This window comes from Rhinoraja longicauda, chromosome 14, assembly GCF_053455715.1.
Source record: "Rhinoraja longicauda isolate Sanriku21f chromosome 14, sRhiLon1.1, whole genome shotgun sequence".
In the NCBI taxonomy this organism is placed as follows: Eukaryota; Metazoa; Chordata; class Chondrichthyes; order Rajiformes; family Arhynchobatidae; genus Rhinoraja; species Rhinoraja longicauda.
Genome location: NC_135966.1, coordinates 42,769,787 through 42,790,121, shown reverse-complemented (window position 1 = coordinate 42,790,121; position 20,335 = coordinate 42,769,787). Strand labels below are relative to the sequence as shown.

The 20,335-nt window shown below is 46.4% G+C and overlaps 1 protein-coding gene across 1 annotated transcript in view; it reads left to right on the top strand.

Annotated features, from left to right (window-relative positions):
- Positions 1–20,335, top strand: part of LOC144600233 (A-type potassium channel modulatory protein KCNIP1-like) — a 73,069-nt gene that overhangs the window by 36,901 nt on the left and 15,833 nt on the right. Inside the window, exons 4-5 of the mRNA XM_078411781.1 lie at positions 5,206–5,276; positions 13,889–13,996. Coding sequence (XP_078267907.1) covers positions 5,206–5,276; positions 13,889–13,996 — 179 coding nt within the window. The remainder of the gene's footprint in view (positions 1–5,205; positions 5,277–13,888; positions 13,997–20,335) is intronic.

Sequence of the window (20,335 nt, the reverse complement as noted above, 5' to 3'; positions counted from 1 at the left end):
CTTATGCACACCACCCAATTCACCAACCACATTGTCCATCTCAATGCCCACACACCATTCGTCAATGCCCATACCGACTACCTCACTACCCACACCACTGACACCACTGTCACACCACCCACCCACCCGCACCACCCACCCACCCACACCACCGTCACCACCCACACCACCCACACCACCGTCACCACCCTCACCACCCACACCACCCTCACCACCCACCCACACCACTGTCACACCACCCAGCCAGTCACACCACCCACACCACCCGCACCACCGTCACCACCCACACCACCGTCACCACCCAGCCACCCACACCACCCAGCCAGTCACACCACCCAGCCACCCACACCACCCTCACCACCCACCCACCCACACCACCCTCACCACCCACCCACACCACTGTCACACCACTCACACCACTCACACCACTCACACCACTCACACCACTCACACCACTTTCACACCACTGCCACACCACCGTCACACCACCCACACCACTGTCAAACCACCCTTCACCATCTGTCTCACCAATAACACGATCCATTGTACCACCTACACCTTTTATCTCACGGTCCATCCCACCACCCAGACCATCCACTCCATACATCTCACTCTCCACACTGTTCCTGTCAATGCCCTCACTGACTGTCTCACTGGCCACACTGTCCATCTCACTCTCCACACTGTCCCTGTCAATGCCCTCACTGACTGTCTCACTGGCCACACTGTCCATCTCACTGCCCACACCACATCTCATCTCACCGCATCACCACAATCTCAAGTGAGTCTATTCACATTGTAAGTGTTCGCACCTTGGGTGTGTTCACATTGTGAGTGTGATCACAGGTTAGATAAACAGATTGTTTCTCTGGAGGTCAGCGAATGAGGGGAGACCTGATAGAAGTATATAATCTTATGAGAGGCGTAGGTGGAATATGCCAAAGCCTTTCTCTCAGGGCTGAAACGCCAAAGACTAGAAGGTGCAGTTTTAAGTTGAGAAGGAGAAATTTTAAAGTTTAGATAGACACAAAAAGCTGGAGTAACTCAGAGGGACAGACAGCATCTCTGGGTAGAAGGAATGGGTGATGTTTTGGGGTGAGACCCATCTTCTCAATCCGAAACGTCACCCATTCCTTCTCTCTAGAGATACTGCCTGTCCTGCTGTGTTACTCCAGCATTTTGTGTCTATCTTCGGTTTAAACCAGCATCTGCAGTTCCTTCCTACAAATTTAAAGTTTAGTTTAGTTTAGAGAAACAGCGTAGAAACAGGCCTTTCCCCACAGGTCAGTGCCGACCAATGATCACACTTAAAACTAGTTCTATCCTACAGCCTAGGGATATTTTACAGAAGCCAATTTAACCTACAAACCTGCATGTCTTTGGAGTGTGGGAGGAAACCCACGCAGGTCACGGGGAGAACATGCAAACTCGGTACGGACAGCACCCGTGGTCAGGATCGAACCCAGGTCTCTGGCGCGGTAAGGCAACAACTCTAATGCTGTGCCACGGTGTTGCCCTGTGCAGGGCACATTTCTTTTAGACAGGGAGTGATGGGTGCCTGGAACGCATTGTAGTGGTGCTGGAAGCAGATACGAAGCAGTGGTAGTGTTTCAGAAGCTTTTGATTCAGCACATGGAAATGCAGAGGGTAGAGGGATATGGATCACATGCAGGCAGAAGTGATTTGTTTAAGTTGGGTTCATATTGGACATGCACATTATGAAAAAACCTGTTTGTACGCTGTACTGTGCTATGTTTATCTCCACATCCACTTTGCCAAATACATCATCAACTTCATCCATATATCCACTACCCATGTCACCTACTTTCCCATCCATATTACACAACTCTCCTCCACCTTCCTCACAGATCTCCCCATTCACATCATGCAGCCCCCACCCTCACAACCCCTGTCCCCACCCACGTCACACATCCCTCCCCAACACCATAACCCACCTCTCAACGTACATCGCCCATCCTCCAACCAACATGCCTGGGAAATCCATCTCATAAATTTTAATGACTTGTTTTAAGAGGCAACGAATGGTATTAATGAGTGCAATGCAGTGGACACCATGTACAATAACTTTAGCAAGGCCTTTGGTGTGGTTCTGCGTGGTAGGCTGGTCCAAGAGGTTAGATCACATGGGATCCAGGGAGAGTTCCCAACTGGATGGAAAATTGGAGCAACAAATAGTTTGCTGGAGCGACACAGCGTGTTGAGCAGCATCATTGGGGGCAAATAAATAGTTGAAGTTTAAGGTTAAACATGGGCTTGGTGGAATGAGTCAGAGTCCAGTGGTGGAGGGTTTCTTTCTGTGACCTGTGGTGTGCAATGGGGATTGGCGCTGCATCCACTGCCAAATACATTCACGATTCGCATGACAATGTTGTTAACATTAAACATAGCACATTACAGCACAGGCCTTCAACAGAGGTCCCAGCATAGATCACTGGTCTTACACCTCCAGTCACACACCCTTCCACCACAAACTCTGTCTTCCATGAGTAAGTCAGATCTGAATCCAAATGACCTAGTCATCAATGATACCATCTTAATCTACTGGATCAGCTTATCATAAAGTAACAATCAGACCATAATCTGTTCGGAGTTTGTATGTTCTCCCCGTGACCTGCGTGGGTTTTCTCCGAGATCTTCGGTTTCCTCCCACACTCCAAAGACGTACAGGTATGTAGGTTAATTGACTGGGTAAATGTAAAAATTGTCCCTAGTGTGTGTAGGATAGTGTTAATGTGCGGGGATTGCTGAGCGGCGTGGACTCGGTGGGCCGAAGGGCCTGTTTCCGCGCCGTATCTAAAAATCTAAAAAATAAAATAAATAAAAATAAAATGCCTTTCATAAAATCCATGCAGACAACATCCAGTGCCCCACCCACATCAATCAACTTCCTTACCTCCTCAAAAAACTCATTCAAGTTGGGAGATTTGACCTGCCACAGACAAAGTCATGTTGACTATCCCTAATTAGCCCATTCTCTTCCAAATGCGAGCAAATCATATCCTGAAGAATCCTCTTCAATAACTTCCCGGATAGCATACTATATGGGACTATAATTTATCTCTACTTCCTTTCTTACACAAATAAATTGCATTAGCTATTCTCCCGTTCTCACCTGCGGCTAACGAAGGTAGAACGATCTTCGTCAAGGCTCCTTCAATTTCCTCTCTTCTTTCTCTCGGTAACTTGGGATAGATGGATAACAGGGTCCAATATAGTCGTCCCTCGAGTTGTACTATCCACATACTGTTTCAAGAAACCCCTCTTGGAAACTGCTAAGAAATTCTGTGCCGAATGTTGGCATTGTTAGTGAATTTTGCCCTCCATTATAACACCAAAACTGGTGGTATCAAGAAGGTTATTTAAGATTACAACACGATCTACAAGAACTGGATAGGTAGCGGACCATACTTGTGGTATTCTGCACAGCTCTGGTCATACAGAATGGACGAGATTAAGCTAGAAAGGGAGTGGACAAGATTTATGAGGATGTTACCAGGACTGGGAGTGTGAGCTATAAGGAGAGGCTGGATGAACTGGGCTGGAACGTACGAAGCTGAGGGGTTACTTTGTAGATTTTTGTGAAATCATGAGGGGAGTAGATGAAGTGGTCATATTCTTTTCCCCTGGGCGGGGAAGTTTAAAACTAGAGAGCATAGCTTTAAGGTAAAAGGGGTTGGGATGGGTATGTGGAAATGAGTTGGTATAAGCAGGTTCAATTACAAGATTTAAAAGACAGTTAAGGACAGTTTTCCCCGCCCAGGGGAAAAGAATATGACCACTTTATCTACTCCCCTCATGATTTCACAAAAATCTACAAAGTAACCCCTCAGCTTCGTACGTTCCAGCCCAGTTCATCCAGCCTCTCATGTACATGAGATAAGGGCCAAAAACAGGCAAAAGGGTTGAACTCAGTGAGGATTCGACAACATACAGTCAGGACTCCAGCTACAGGGGTCGGGCTCCTGGAACACATCCCACTACCAGACTAGGTGGGTTGTGAGGGAAGAAATGGAGGAATGCTTAGTTTAATGATACAGCCTGGAAACAGGCCCGTCGGTCCACGCCTACCATTGATCACCTGTACTCCTGCAGGCTAGGGGTAATTCACAGAATTAACCTACAAACCTGCATATCTCGGGGATATGGGAGGAAACCGGAGCACCCGGACAAAGCCCACGCGGTCACAGGGAGAATGTGCAAATTCCTCACAAACATCGCCTGACGTCAGGATGGAACCTGGGTCTGTGAGGCAGCTGCTCTGCCACTGTGCCACCGTGCCATAGGATGTGAGGGGGAGGGAGGAATGTGAAGGGGAGGGTGGATGGGTGTGAAGAGGATGACAAGGTGTGAGTGGATGTAGGGAGGAAGTAGGGAGAGGAGGGATGGGAGAATAATGAGGAGAGTAGGAGGGATTTAAGGGAAGGGAAGAATGTGAGGGATGGAAGCTGTGAAGGAGAAGGAGGCATGTGAGTATGTGTGAGGGAGAGGGGGATGAGGGAGGGAGGGTATGAATGGAGGACTGGTTGTGATGGTGGATCAGGGGCAGGCAGGGGTGTGGGGGAGGGAGGGTGTGATGGGGGAAGGAGAAATGTGTGGAAAAGGAGTGAGTGTGTGAAGTGGAGGGAGGGATGTGAGGAGCAGAGGGGGACGGAGGAAGGATGTGATAGAGAGGAAGGGTTTCAGATGGAGGGAGGGATATGAAGGGTGTTCAGAGGAGGGAGGGGGATGTGAGGGGTGACAGAGTGAGAGGCTGATGCGGCGGGATTTGTGAGGGAGGGAGGGCGTGAGGGGAAGGGGGTGTGATGGATGGAAGGAGTGAGAGGAAGGGTGTTTTTGGGGGTTGGAGGAGCCGCTGCAGAATCACCCCACAAGGTTGGGGACCCTACCAGTGCTGGGAGGGAGTGTGAGGGTGGGACTGAGAAAGGGAGTGATATGTATTATTATGATGCTGCCAACCAGAATGAAGTAGTGGATTTCACTGCACACAACAACAAATAATCAAAAGAATTGTGTGAACGATGAGATTTCTGTGGATGTGCGTAACTATTATGGAGATCGAAAACTTCTGTGCTAAATAACAATTGGGATAGGTGACGTAACATTGATTTTTGTAGGAGTGATAGGCTGTAATGAACCAAGGGAGTGGTGACAGAGTAATGACCGACCGCTGTTTCTTCCTTCTAGATGCCAGCATGTACGCCCATTACCTCTTCAATACGTTTGACTGCACTCACAATGGAGCCATCAAATTTGAGGTAACGAAGAAAATCTGCATCCGCATCCAGAAATCTCTCATCTCTTCCTTCACCACCCCCTTTGATTTAAAGATGCTTCTGTATTTTTCATGAGCCAAGGCCTCCAACTGTGCAGGATGACAGATTGGTGATGTAGGGGAGCTTTATGGATATCATTCGCCGGGGCAGGAGGGGGTCACCCAGTGAGAACTGGGGTCTGCCAACAATTATGCCACCATCTGCGGGCTGGTCATTTGCCAACACTGAGCCGGCAATCAGTGAGGTCATGACACAGCTGAGAAATGACACTACAGAACCAGGGTTCTATATGGCAAGGCTCTGGGAGGTGTTGTAGAGCAGAGGGATCTAGGAGCGCAGGTACATAGTTCCTTGAAAGTGGCATCACAGGTGGATAAGGTCATCAAGAAGGCTTTTGGCACATTGGCCTTCATTAGTCAGGGCTTTAAGTGTACAAGTTGGAATGTTATGTTGCAGCTGTGCAAGACGTTGCTGAGGCAACAGTTGGAGTATTGCGTTCAGGTTTAGTCACCCTTCCATTGGAAAGATGTTGTTAACGAGTGCAGAGACTATTTATGAGGACGTTGCCACGACTTGAGTGCCTGAGCTACCGGGAGGTATGTATGGCAGGCGAGGACTTTATTCCTTGGAGTGCAGGAGGATGAGGGGTGTATAAGATCATGAGGGGAATAGATAGAATAGATGCACAAAGTATTATACCCAGAGTAGGGGAATCAAGAACCACGTTTAAGGTGAGAGGGGAATGATTTAATAGGATTCTGAGGGGCAACTTTTTCACACAGAGGATGGAAGATACTGTATGTGGAATGTGCTACTAGAGAAGGTAGTTGAGGCAGGATACTGCAACAACATGTAAAAGGCATTTGGACAGGTACATGGACAGAAAGTCTTTAGAGGAACATGGGCAGGCAGGTAGTACTAGTGCAGATGGGACACCTTGTTCGGCATAGGCAAGTTGGGCCAAAGGGCCTGTTTCCATGCTATATGTGTCTATGACTATTTGAAACCACCTGACAGCACATATCTACCTAATGGCCAGTTCACATTGCAGGCCATTCATGTTGTAAACCTGATGACGTGGGTCTGTTCCTATTGTAGGCCCGTTCACAATGAAACCTGTTCATGTTGTAAACCCATTCACATTGTAAGCCTATTCACATTGTAAGCCTATTTACTTTGCAGGCCCATTCACCTTGTAAGTCATTCACCTTGCAAGTCATTCACCTTGTAAGTCATTCACCTTGTAAGTCATTCACCTTGTAAGTCATTCACCTTGTAAGTCATTCACATTGTAAGTCATTCACATTGTAAGCCATTCACATTGTCAGTCATTCACCTTGTAAGTCCTTCACATTGTAAGTCCTTCACATTGTAAGCCATTCACATTGTGTGTCATTCACCTTGTAAGCCATTCACATTGTAAGTCATTCACATTGTAAGTCATTCACATTGTAAGTCATTCACATTGTAAGTCATTCACACTGTAAGTCATTCATATTGTAAGTCATTCACATTGTAAGCCATTCACATTGTAAGCCATTCACATTGTAAGTCATTCACATTGTAAGCCATTCACATTGTAAGCCATTCACATTGCAGACTCATTCATGTTGTAGTTGTGTTCACATTCTGAGCTCATTCACATGTTTAGTTTAATTTTGAGATAAAGCATGGAAACAGGCCCTTTGGTCCACCGGGTCCACACCGACCATCGATCAGTCACCACACAAGTTCTACGTTATCCCACTTCTACGTTCACATGCAAAATATTAGGGGCAGTTTTACAGAGGCCAATTTACTACAAATTCACACATTTTTGCCAACTTGTCCTGGACCACCTATATCGAAGCAATGGCCAAGAAAGCTCACAAATGCCTCTACTTCCTTAGAAGGCTTAGGAGGTTTGGCATGTCCCCAACAACACTCGCCAACTTCTACAGATGCGCCATAAAAAGCATCTTATCAGGATGCATCACAGCTTGGTTTGGGAACAGCTCCATCCAAGACCGCAAGAAATTGCAGAGAATTGTGGATGCAGCCCAGACCATCACGCAAACCAACCTCCCTTTTTTTTACTCCATTGATAGCTCACACTGCCTCGGCAAGGCCAGCAGCATAATCAAGGATGAGTTGCATCCCCTCTTCTCCCCTCTCCCACCAGGCAAGAGGTACAGAAGTGCGAAAATTCACACCTCCAGATTCAGGGATAGTTTCTTCCCAGTTGTTATCAGGCTACTGATCACCAATTAGACAGCGGTCCTGACCTCCCATCTACCTCATTGAAAATCCTCGGACTACCATTAATCGCACTTTACTGGACTTCATCTTGCACTAAACGTTATTCCCTTTATCCTGTATCTGTACACTGTGGACGGCTTGACTGTTATATATGGTCTTTCTGCTGACTGGTTAGCATGCAACAGAAGCTTTTTACTGTACCTTGGTACAAGTGACAATAAACTAACTAAACTAAACTAAAAATAAAGTGGGAGGAAACCGGAGAAAACTCAGAGAAAACCCGAGGTAAGGATGGAAGCCGGGTCTCTGGCGCTGTGAGTCAGCAACTCTACCAGCTGTGCCACTGTGCTGCCTTAGGGGGGCCTCCTTGTTGCTCTGCTCTTGCTGTACATGTTGCAGGACCATTCATATTGCAAGCACATCCCTGCATGCTCTCTCCACCAGTTACATCTTCCCATCCCCTCCCCCTTTGCCAGCTGTGGAGACCACTCCCTCTGCAACTCCTTGGTTCACTCGTTCCTTCACACTCAAACTATTCCTTCCCCAGGAACTTTCCCCAACAAACCGCAGGAGAGATAACACCTGTCCGTGTAGGTTCACACGCACCTCCTCGAACCTTATCTGCTGCGTCCGGTGTTCCCGATGTGGCCTCCTTTCGGCGAGACCAAGCGTAGACCAGGAGACTTTTGCCCAACACTTGTGCTCGGTCCTCCAGGGCCTGCTGGAGCTCCCACTTGCTAATCATTTTAAACTCCCCTTCCCACTCCCATTATGTCCTTGGCCTCCTCCATTGCCAGAGTGAGGCCACACACAACAGGAGGAACAACACCTCATACTCCAGCTTAGAACATAACTATCTTTGAATTTTCTAATTAACCCTCAAACAACCCTTTTATTTGTCCTCCCCACCCCCCTTCCTTGAGCCCAACCTGGACCCATTTTTGCCCTTCCCCTTCCACCTATATTCCTGCCTCAGCTTTACAATCCACGTCTATCTTCACCTCACATCTTTTCTCTTTTCATTATTGGTCTTTATCGAACCATGTGCCTATCAAAAATCCCTCCCACCTGTATCCACCTATCACTCGCCAGGCTTTGTCCTTCCCCTCCTCCCTACCAGATTTCTGCACCGCCCCCCCCCCACAATCTACCTGAAGATCCTGACCCGAAACATCACCTATCCACGTTCTCCAGAGATGCTGCCCGACCCAATGAGTTACCCCAACATTTTGTGTGTATTTTTGTAACCCAGTATCTTCAGGTCATTGTTTCTCCATTTACAGTTGTGTGTATTTATGTTCAAGTGAGTTCACACTGTGAGATGTTCACAGATGTTAATACTGTGAGTATATTCACAATGTAAGTGTTCACAATGTATGTGTTCACACTGAGAGAATTCATGCTGTGATATTTGGACAGTTAGTGTGTTTACACTAAGAATGTTCATATTTTGAGTGTGTTGACTCAAACGTCGCCTATCCATGTCCTCCAGAGGTGCTGCCTGACCGGATGAGTTACCTCAACACTTTGTGTCTTTTTTTGAAACCCAGCATCTGCAGTTCCTTGTATCTGTATTTACATTTGTGTGCATTTATGAGTGTTCACACTGTGAGAATGTTTGCACTGTGAAAATGTTTAAGTGGTGAGTGTGATCATTCTGTGAATGTGTTCACACTATGAGTATGTTCACACTGTGAATGCGCTCACACTGTGGATGCGTTCACATTATGAGTGTGTTCACACCATGCTGTGTACACATGGTGAGTGTGTGCACACTGAGTCTTCACACTGTGAAGGTGTTCACACAATGAGATAGCACAAACAGTATGTTTATTGTGAGCATGTTAACATTGTGAGTATTCAAATTGTAAGTGTTCACACCATGGGTGTGTTCACATTGTAAGTGTGATCACATGTTGAGAGTGTTCAAATGGTGAGAGTGTTCACACTTTGAGGCTTTTCAGTTGTGAGCTTGTTCACTATGGAAGTGAGTATTTGCATTATGAGGGTGTTCACACTGACGGTATTTCCACTGTGAGGGTGTTCAAGCTGCAAGTGTGTTCACACTGGGGTGTTCACACTGAGTACACACTGTGAGGGTGTTCACACTGTGTTCACACTGAGGGTGTGAATGAGTGTTCACACTGAGGGTGTTCACACTGCGAGGGTGTTCACACTGAGGGTGTTCACTGTGAGTGTGTTCACACTGAAGGTGTTCACTGTGAGTGTGTTCACACTGAGGGTGTTCACACTGCGAGGGTGTTCACACTGAGTGTGTTCACACTGAGGGTGTTCACACTGCGAGGGTGTTCACACTGAGGGTGTTCACTGAGTGTTCACACTGAGGGTGTTCACACTGAGGGTGTTCACACTGTGCGTGTTCACACTGAGGGTGTTCACTGTGAGTGTGTTCACACTGAGTGTTCACACTGACGGTGTTCACTGTGTGTTCACACTGAGTGTTCACACTGATGGTGTTCACACTGAGGGTATTCACTGTGAGTGTGTTCACACTGAGTGTTCACACTGAGGGTGTTCACTGAGTTCACACTGTGCATGTTCACACTGAGGGTGTTCACTGTGGGTGTTCACACTGAGGGTGTTCACACTGAGGGCGTTTACACTGCACATGTGTGTGCACACCGTGAGGGTGTTCACACTGAAGGTGTTCACTGTGAGTGTGTTCACTGAGTGTTCACACTGACGGTGTTCACACTGAGGGTGTTCACTGTGAGTGTTCACACTGAGTGTTCACACTGAGTGTTCACACTGAGGGTGTTCACACTGCAAGTGTGTTCACACTGAGGGTGTTTACACTGCACATGTGTGTGCACACTGAGGGTGTTCACACTTGGGGTGTTCACACTGAGTGTTCACACAGTGAGGGTGTTCACACTGAGAATGTTCACACTGCACGTGTGTTATCATCATCATATCATATATATACAGCCGGACACAGGCCTTTTCGGCCCTCCAAGTCCGAGCCGCCCAACGATCCCCGTACATTAACACTATCCTACACCCACTAGGGACAATTTTTACATTTACCCAGCCAATTAACCTACATACCTGTACGTCTTTGGAGTGTGGGAGGAAACCAAAGATCTCGGAGAAAACCCACGCAGGTCACGGGGAGAACGTACAAACTCCTTACAGTGCAGCACCCACAGTCAGGATCGAACCTGAGTCTCCGGCGCTGCATTCGCTGTAAAGCAGCAACTCTACCGCTGCGCTACCGTGCCGCCCTCCTTACTATGCACATGTGTTCACACTGGGGGTGTTTACACAGAGTGTTCACACTGAGGGTGTTCACACTGAGTGTTCACACTGAGGGTGTTCACACTGCGAGGGTTCGCACTTTGAGTGTTCACACTAAGTGTTCACACTGTGAGGGTGTTTGCACGGTGAGTGTTCACACTGAGGGTATTCACACTGTGAACATGCTCATCGCATCAAACTTTTACACTGATAGTCTTCACACTTTGAGTAAATTCAGACTGAATGTATTTGCACTGAAAATGTGCTCGTGCCACGAACGTGCTCAATCTATGAAGGTGTTCACACTGTGCGTCTGTTCACAAGGTGAGTGTGTTCAGACTTTGAGAATAATATTACTGAGATATTTTCACACTCAATCTATGAATGTGTTCACACTGAAGGTTTTCACGCAGTGTGTGTTCACACCATGTGTTCACACTGTGAAATTGTATTCGGTGTGAGAGTGTTCAGAATGTGAAGGCGTTCACACAATGAGTGACTTCAGACGTGTGCGGGTATTTATTGTGAGCATGTTAATACTGTTAGTGTACTCACACTGTTCATTCTGTGAGAGCATTTGCACTGAGTGTGTTCATATTTGAAGTGTGGTCACCCAGTGAGTGTTCGAACTGTGAGAATGTTTACACTGAGCGTTTTCATTCTGTGGGCTATTCACATTATGAGTGCATTGTGAGCTTTTGTTTTCACTCTGAGAGTCTGCACTGTGCGGGTGTTTAAACTGTGAGTGTTCACACTGTAAGGGTGGTGAAGTTTGGAGGGCAGTCATGATTTCAGGGTGACAGCATTGTAAGGATGTTCACACCGTGAGAGTGATCAACTTCAGTGTTTTCACACTAAAAATGTTCGCATTGTAATGCAGTTCACACTGTATTAGTTCACTCACAGTTCACTATGAGGGTGTTCACACTTCAAATGTGTTCAGACTATGAATGTTCACACTGAGAATATGCACACTGTTCATGTTCACATTGCGAGATTGTTCACACTGTTGGAATGTTTACACTGTTAGAGTACTCACAGCACGAGACTGTTGACACTAAATGTCAAAACATTATGAGAGTGAACCCATTTTGAGGGCATTCACTCTGAGCGTGATTGTGTTGTGAGGATGTTCATACTCTGGGTGTGTTCTTGCAGTGTGTGTGCGCACACTGTGGAAGTTCACAATAGGAGGATGTTCACACTTGAACTTGTACACGCCGTGGGAGTGTTCACTTTGCAAGGACGTTAATTTTGCAGGTTTTCACCCTGTAAGTGTTCCCATTGTAAGTGTGCACACAATGAGTGTGTTCACACTGTTAATGTTAACATGGTGAGTGTTTTCACACCGAGAGATTGTTCAGATGCACATACTGTGAGAGTGTGCACACATGAGTGTGTTTGCACTGTGAGGATGTTCACAATGTGACAGTGTCCACACTGTGAGTGTGTTCTTGCTTTGATTTTGTACACATTGCAAGTGATCACATGTTCACTGTATGAGGGTGATTGTGCTGTGCGGATATTCACACTGAATGTACACACTGAGTGTACCTTTATTTAGAGGATTTCCATACTGAGTGTTTACACTCTGATGCTGTTCACATTGTGGAGAGTGATCACACTTGATATTCTACACATTAGAGTCATAGAGAGTCATTGTCACATAGCATGAAAACGGACCCATTGGCACAACTTGTCCACACCGACCAAAATGTCCCAGCTACACTAGTCCCACCTGCCTGTGTTTGGCCCATATCCCTCCAAACCTGTCCTATCCATGTACCTGGCTATATGTTTCTTAAATGTTGGGATAGTCCCAGCATCAACTGCCTCCTCCGGCAGCCCGTTCCATATACCCACCACCCTTTGTATAAAAAAGTTACCCCACAGGTTCCTATTAAATCTTTCTCCCCTTGCCTTAAACCTATGTCCTCTGGTTCTCGATTCCCCTACTCTGGGCGAGAGACTGTGCGTTTACCAAACTATTCCTCACATGATTTTGTACACTTCTACAAGATCACCCCACATCCCCCTTCTCTCCAAGGAACAGTCCTAGGCTGCTCAACCTCTCCCTATATCTCAGGCTTTTGAGTCTTTCCAATCCTTGGAAATCCTCTCTGCACCCTTTCTAACTTGACAACATCTTTCCTATAACGGTGCCCAAAACGAACACAATACTCTAAATGTGGCTTCACCAACGTCATGTATAACTGCAACATGATCTCCCAACTTCTACACTCAGTGTTCACAATGATCATAATGGAAGGATGTTCAAAATATTAGAGTGCAATTAAGCTAGAGAGAGTGCAGAAAAGAATCACAAGGATGTTGCCAGGACTTGTTAACTTATAAGGAGAGACTGGGATGATATTTCCTGGAGCGAAGATGGCTCAGGGTGACCTTATAGAGTTTTATAACATCATGGGGGACATAGATAAGTGGATGGTCACAGTCATTTTGCCAGCGTGGAGGGCGTAGGTTTCAGATGAGAAGAGAAAGATTTAAAGTGGATGTGAGGGGCAGGTTTTTTTTCTACACAGAGGGTGATGGGTGTATGGAATGAGCTGCTCGATGAGGGAGGAGAGGTGTGTACAATTGCAGCATTTAAAGGATTTTTGGATAAACACATAGGCAGGAAAGGCTTGGTGGGATCTGGGCGAAATACAGACAAATAGAACAAGCTCAATATGGATGTGTTTAGGTCAATGGGTCTCTCCCATGCTGTATACCTCTATGACTCAGTGAGAAGCTGTGTGACAGGCTGAGTGTTTCTAGCACTCTGTTTATCTCGGTTTCTCAACATCTGCAGTATTTGGATGAGCCTCACTGTAATCAGGATGTTGTCACAGCCCATCCCTCCTCCCCCTTTGTTAGACTGTCTGCATTGCAGCCCACTCCAGGAGTGGGATGAGGGCTCAGGGCTTATCAGTGGTAGCAGGATCCTAGGGCTCATAGAAAGACACAAAAAGCTGGAGTAACTCAGTGGGACAGGCAGCATCTTTGGAAAGAAGGAATGGGTGAAGTTTCAGGTCAAGACCCTTCTTCCTGGGGCTAACATTCAAGGGGTGATCCATTTTCTTCTTTTGTATGCTCAGGACTTTGTGATGGCTCTTTCGATGTTGCTGAGAGGAACCGCTCATGAGAAGCTGACATGGACCTTTAATCTGTATGACATTAACAAGGATGGATTTATCAATAAAGAGGTAAGCAACTAGATTGCTCGGCTGCCTGTCGCAAGATCTCTGATGCGGTGGCATTGCTTTGCCATGCAGCAAATGTGTGGGGAGAGGCCAGGAACTCCAGGTTGGATGGTTTGGATGAGAAGGTGCTCAGGAAATATGCTTCATTCGGAGAAGGTTGAATGATTGATCACTTGGACATATTCATGGGGAGAACTGGAACATCAGAATGTTTAGTTTAGAGATACTGCGTGGAAACAGGCCCTTCGGCCCACCGAGTCCACACCAACCAGTGATCACCCCGTACACTAAGACTATCCTACACACATGAGGGACAATTTACAATTTTAACGAAGCTAATTAACCTACAAACCTGTACATCTTTGGAGTGTGGGAGGAAACCAGAGCACCCGGGGAAAACCCACGCAGTCACAGGGAGAATGTACAAACTCTGTACAGACAGCACCCATGGTCAGGATCGAACCCAGGTCTCTGGCACTGTAAGACAGCAACCCGATAGCTACATCACCAGAAGGTTTGGAGTTCACTGACGTGGGCTTCAGTGTGAGGGGGTTTCTTCGCCATGTCGGTTCAGTCGGCTGGGATTCACGGGAGGGGGACTGTCACATTGGAAAGGGTGGTTGTAACCAGGTTAGTGAAGGGACCAAAGGAAGGATGAGGCCCTGAGTGCAGTGGGCATGAGGGATAGTTTGTCAGGAAAGAATCTGCACATGGTAATGTGGGGTTTAATGCAGGGGAGCATCCAGTAACACGGTGGCAGAGTGTGGGACAGATTTGGGGGCCACAATCTAAGCACAGATTACTCAATGGTGCTAGGATCTTGACCAAGCAACCAGGAAACACTAACAATAGATGTCAACATCAGAAAGGGTGCTTCCTGGAGAGGAACTTGGCAATAATGGTCCCATTGGCATGGCCTCGGCATGTGAGGGGCGGAGGACAGGTGCCTGGTCAGGTAAGCCGTGTCTAGTTGCTGCATTGCATCGTGATCATCGTACACACTGCAGTGTTGTGCACTAGTGGCGGAGGGCACCCTGAGCAGGGAGGCTGCTGGTGCTATTCGGGGAGGGCCCAAATGAGATTGGCAGGGGGACGGGATCCTACGCAGCAGTGCAGCAGGTAGAAGGCTGGAAGTCACGGGGACGTCAAAGACAGCAAGTTCAATGAACAGGATAGGCAGGAGCATGGCAGGGAGTGAGAGAAGACAGTTGGATTAAATTGTATTTATTTCAATGCTAGCGGCCTGATAGAATTCACGTTGTGGATAGCTACATGCAACTGGGACATCATAACCATTATGGAAACCTGGCTGAGAGGGACATCTTAATGTTCCAGGATACAGTTACTATAGACTAGATAGAGGTGGGGGTAAAAGTGGAGGGGGGGAGGGGGTTGCTTTGTTGATTAAGGAGCACATCACAGCAAAATTCCACGATGATATACTGAAGGTTTATTCTTAAACTGTGGCCCCTTGTTCTGGACTCCCCCAACATTGGGAACATGTTTCCTGCCTCTAACGTGTCCAACCCCTTAATAATCTTATACGTTTCGATAAGATCTCCTCTCATCCTTCTAAATTCCAGTGTATCCAAGCCTAGTCGCTCCAGTCTTTCAACATAGGACAGTCCCGCCATTCCGGGAATTAACCTAGTAAACCTACGCTGCACGCCCTCAATAGCAAGAATATCCTTCCTCAAATTTGGAGACCAAAACTGCGCACAGTACTCCAGGTGAGGTCTCACTAGGGCCCTGTACAACTGCAGAAGGACCTCTTTGCTCCTATACTCAACTCCTCTCGTTATGAAGGCCAACATTCCATTGGCTTTCTTCGCTGCCTGCTGTACCTGCATGCTTCCTTTCGGAGTAGATGGGGAGTCGTGTACTGCCAACGTGCCAAGAGCTCAGATGGAGTGGAATTTGTCAAGCGTGGTGAAAGTCTCCTCAGGCAATATGTGGAGGGCACTACAAAGGACTACTTTTGTGGGAGTTAGGCAGGGCAAGTGACTGAAGTGTAAGTCGGTGAGCCCTTTGGGATCAGCAACCACAGTTTTGTTTGCTTTAAAGTAGTTATGGATAAGAACAGGTGTGGTCCTCAAGTTATAAACTGGGGCAAGGGAAACATGGTATTAGACAATAACTTGCAAAAGTTAATGAGAATAGGTTGTTTGTATTCAAAGGGACATCCAGAAAGTGGGATGTTTTAAAAAGGGTCACAGCAAATATTCGACATGTTCCTGTTGGTGTGAAAGAAAAGGCAGGTAGGAATGATGAGAAAAATTGGGGGCTCTGATCAGGCATAGGTTGTGTATAGACAGCTGGGATCAAGTGTATCCCTGGAGGAGTATAGGGAATTGAAGGCCTTAGAAAATCAGGAGGGCAAAAAGGTACATGAGATAGCTCTGGCATAGAAGATTAAGGATTATCCAAAAGGAGTTTATATACATCGGCACGGTGGTGCAGCGGTAGAGTTGCCGCCTTACAGCGAATGCAGCGCCGGAGACTCAGGTTCGATCCTGACTACGGGCGCCGTCTGTATGGAGTTTGTACGTTCTCCCCGTGACCTGCGTGGGTTTTCTCCGAGATCTTCGGTTTCCTCCCACACTCCAAAGACGTACAGGTTTGTAGGTTAATTGGCTGGGCAAATGTAAAAATTGTCTCTAGTATGTGTATGATAGTATTAATGTGCGGGAATCGCTGGGCGGCGCGGACCCAGTTGGCCGAAGGGCCTGTTTCCGCGTTGTTTCTCTAAATCTAAAATCTAAATCTATATTAAGAGAAAAAGGATAACTAGAGAGAGAATGGGGCCTTCAGAAACCACAGTGGTCATCTATATGTGGAAGTGGTGGGAAAGGCTTCAATGAACATTTGTTTCTGTTTTACTGTGGAGAAAGATATGAAGTCTAGGAAACTGGAGAAATGGAGCATAGTCTGTATTACAGTCAAGGAGATGCTGGATTTCCCAAAACGTATGAAGGTAGATAAATCTCCTCAGCCAGATCAGATATATTTAAGGACACTGTGGGAAGCTAGAGAAGAAATAGCAGGAGTCCTGGCTGATATATCTGAATCAAGAAGAACAAGAGGAATTATATTACTGATTAGGGATATCTTTGCAATGGTACAAAGGGAGGGTATGTTGGAGGGACAGTCCAAAGAGGCCGTATGAGAAAAAATTAGGAAAAGGGGAGGGGCAATCACTTTGAATGAATGAATGAATGAATGAATGAATGAATGAATGAATGAATGAATGAATGAATGAATGAGCACTTTATTGTCATGTGACAAGCCACTGTGATATTCTTTGTATTGCCTACCCAAGGTATGCAAAGAGTCACCACATAAAGGACAAAGTTGCAAAGTATCCCACGCCAAGTTCTCCTTTGTTCCCCCCGTCCCCCTCCCTCCTCATGGCAGTCCCCCCCCCCCCCCCCACACACACACACACACACCCCTATTTCCTGATTGGCACAGACATGATGGGGTTAAGGGTCTGTTCCTATACTGTTCTATATTTGAGTTCAGATATGTAAGCACATCAGAGAACAGGTGTCAGAGCCATAGAGTTATCATCATGGAGGGTTTTTACATGTCAGTATTGACTGTGATTGGCTTAGTGCTGTGGAATTATAAAGGATGGAATTTGTTAAGTGCATCCAGGAGAGTTTTTTGAGACAATATGTGGATAGTCCACGAGAGACCAGGCTGTACCCATTGTGGGCAGGTAGTGGAAGAGTCAGTGGGTGGGTAACTGTAGGAATATTGAGCATAATTCTGTAACATCAAGGTAGTTATGGAATGACTCTTCTTCTCTTCTTCCCCCCGTTTCCCCTCTCCCCATGCCACCAGCCACTAGACAAATCCGTGGAATTCTCTGCCACTGAAGGCAATGGAGGCCAATTCACTGGATGTTTTCAAGAGAGAGTTGGATTTAGCTCTGAGGGCCAAAGGAATCAAGGGATATGGGGAAGAAGCAGTAACGGGGTACCGATTTTAGATGACCAGCCATGATCATATTGAATGGCAGTGCTGGCCCGAAGAGCCGAATGGCCTACTCCTGCACCTATGTTTCTATGTTTCTGTGAAGAAAGTTAGTCCTTGAGTTAAGATCTTGAATTGAGAGAAGGCTGATTTCAATAGCAAAACAAATGATCTGGCAAAAATAGATTGGGAGCAGATGCTTATGTGTAAACCAACACCTGACAAGTGTGAATCTTTTAAAAGCATGTTGACAAGAGTTCATTGCCAGCATGTTCCAATAATGGTGAAAGGCAAAGGTGTTCAAATTAAGGAACCTTGGATAACAGATTATTCAAGGTTTGATCATGAAAAAAGTATTTGAAAGGAAGCAGGCAATTAAAATTCAGAGAGTTCCTTTATTTTAGTTTAGAGGTAGAGATACCGTGCGGGAACAAGCCCTTCAGCACACCAAGGCCACGCTGACCGTACACTAGCTCTATCCTGCACACTACGGGCAATTTACAACTTTTACTGAAGCCAATTAACCTACAAACCTGTACATCTTTGGAGTGTGGGAGGAAACCAGAGCACTCGGGGAAAATCCACGCGGTCACAGACTCCATACAGACAGCACCCGTAGTCAGGATCGAACCCGGGTCTCTGGCACTATAAGGCAGCAATTCTACCGCTGTGCCACCGTGCTGCCCCAAATGCTTATTGCAATATAAAGAGTTTAGGATAGAACTTAAGAAGAAAACCAGGTGGGCAGAAAGAGGCCATGTAATATCCTTGGATTAAGGAGAATTCTAAGCCATTCTGTAAGCATATTTGGAACAAGAGAGTAGCCGTGGTAGAGTGGCTCACGTAGAGCCACTCCATAACCAGTGACCAGTGACCACATGGTGACCAGTGACCACATGGTGACCAGTGACCACATGGTGACCAGTGACCACATGGTGACCAGTGACCACATGGTGACCAGTGACCACATGGTGACCAGTGACCACATGGTGACCAGTGACCACATGGTGACCAGTGACCACATGGTGACCAGTGACCACATGGTGACCAGTGACCACATGGTGACCAGTGACCACATGGTGACCAGTGACCACATGGTGACCAGTGACCACATGGTGACCAGTGACCACATGGTGACCAGTGACCACATGGTGACCAGTGACCACATGGTGACCAGTGACCATAGTTCCATCAATTTTAAAAGTTATAGAAATAAATAGGACTGGTCCATAATCAAAATCCTAAATTGGGTAGGTAAGTTTTGAAGGCATTAGACAAGAATTGATTGGAAGAGGCTGTTAACAGGTAAAAGGACATCTGGTAAGAGAGAGGCTTCCACAACTGAGCTGGGGAAAATTCAGGGCCAGCTCGAGTGATCGATAAAGATGGCAAGATTAAGGAGCTCTAGTTGACTGGGTATATTCAGGCATGTGAATTTTTAAATCCATTTTCCGCGCTTTTTGCTTGGTTTCCGCATTTTTCACTTTGCCAAATAAACGGAGAAATCGCATCGAAAAAAGAAAGAATTTTTTTTTAAAACGATGTATAGACTTGTAATGAACACTAGGTTCCACTAGAGGTCTCTAGGGGTTCCGCGAGAAACCCCCCCCCCCCCCCCCCCCCCATGGAAGTCTCCCTGGAAATATGCCACCTAGGCTGGGTAAGGCAGCCAATCTCAACCTCATCGGGACTTACACGGCTGATCGGTGGGTTGAATTTGCAACCTGCGGCCTGGGTTCTGGAACTCCAGCCCAGCTAGAGCCAGCAAATATATCCCCATAGCCAACTTCCTTGGCCTGCTGGATAAACCAGCAAAGTTCTGGAACCAAGAGTGCCAGAAAATCAGTGGTGGAACTTTAATGAGTAAATATTAAATTTAAGTGCAAGATTATATAACTAAATTAATTAAGACAGGGTTAAAATATAAAACACAGCAGAAAAGCCAATTACCACCTTTTTGGGCTGATTATCAATTAATGTGCGAATTTACTTCAAAATGTTATTAGTGTACAGTGACATATTGACATTATTTTGTAATGTCTGTTTTTACTTTGAAATGCACTAAAAGAGGCTTGAAACTGGTAAATTTGTGTGTACATTTTTGACCCCCAGCGCTTGTACAAGCGCTCGGATCTTTTCCTCTTTCCATTTACCTCACTCATGTGCCTGTATATTGAGACGCTAGTCGGGAAAAAGAATGCATCTATCAAGTATAGTCAGCTGGGATCAAGCAAACCATGAGCAGTTTAAGAGAAGTAGGAGTACATTGGAAATCAGCATGGCAAAAATAGGATATCAGATAGCTTTGGCAGATTGGTTTGTTTTATTATTATCATTATGTTCAGATCAGAGATACAGCGCGGA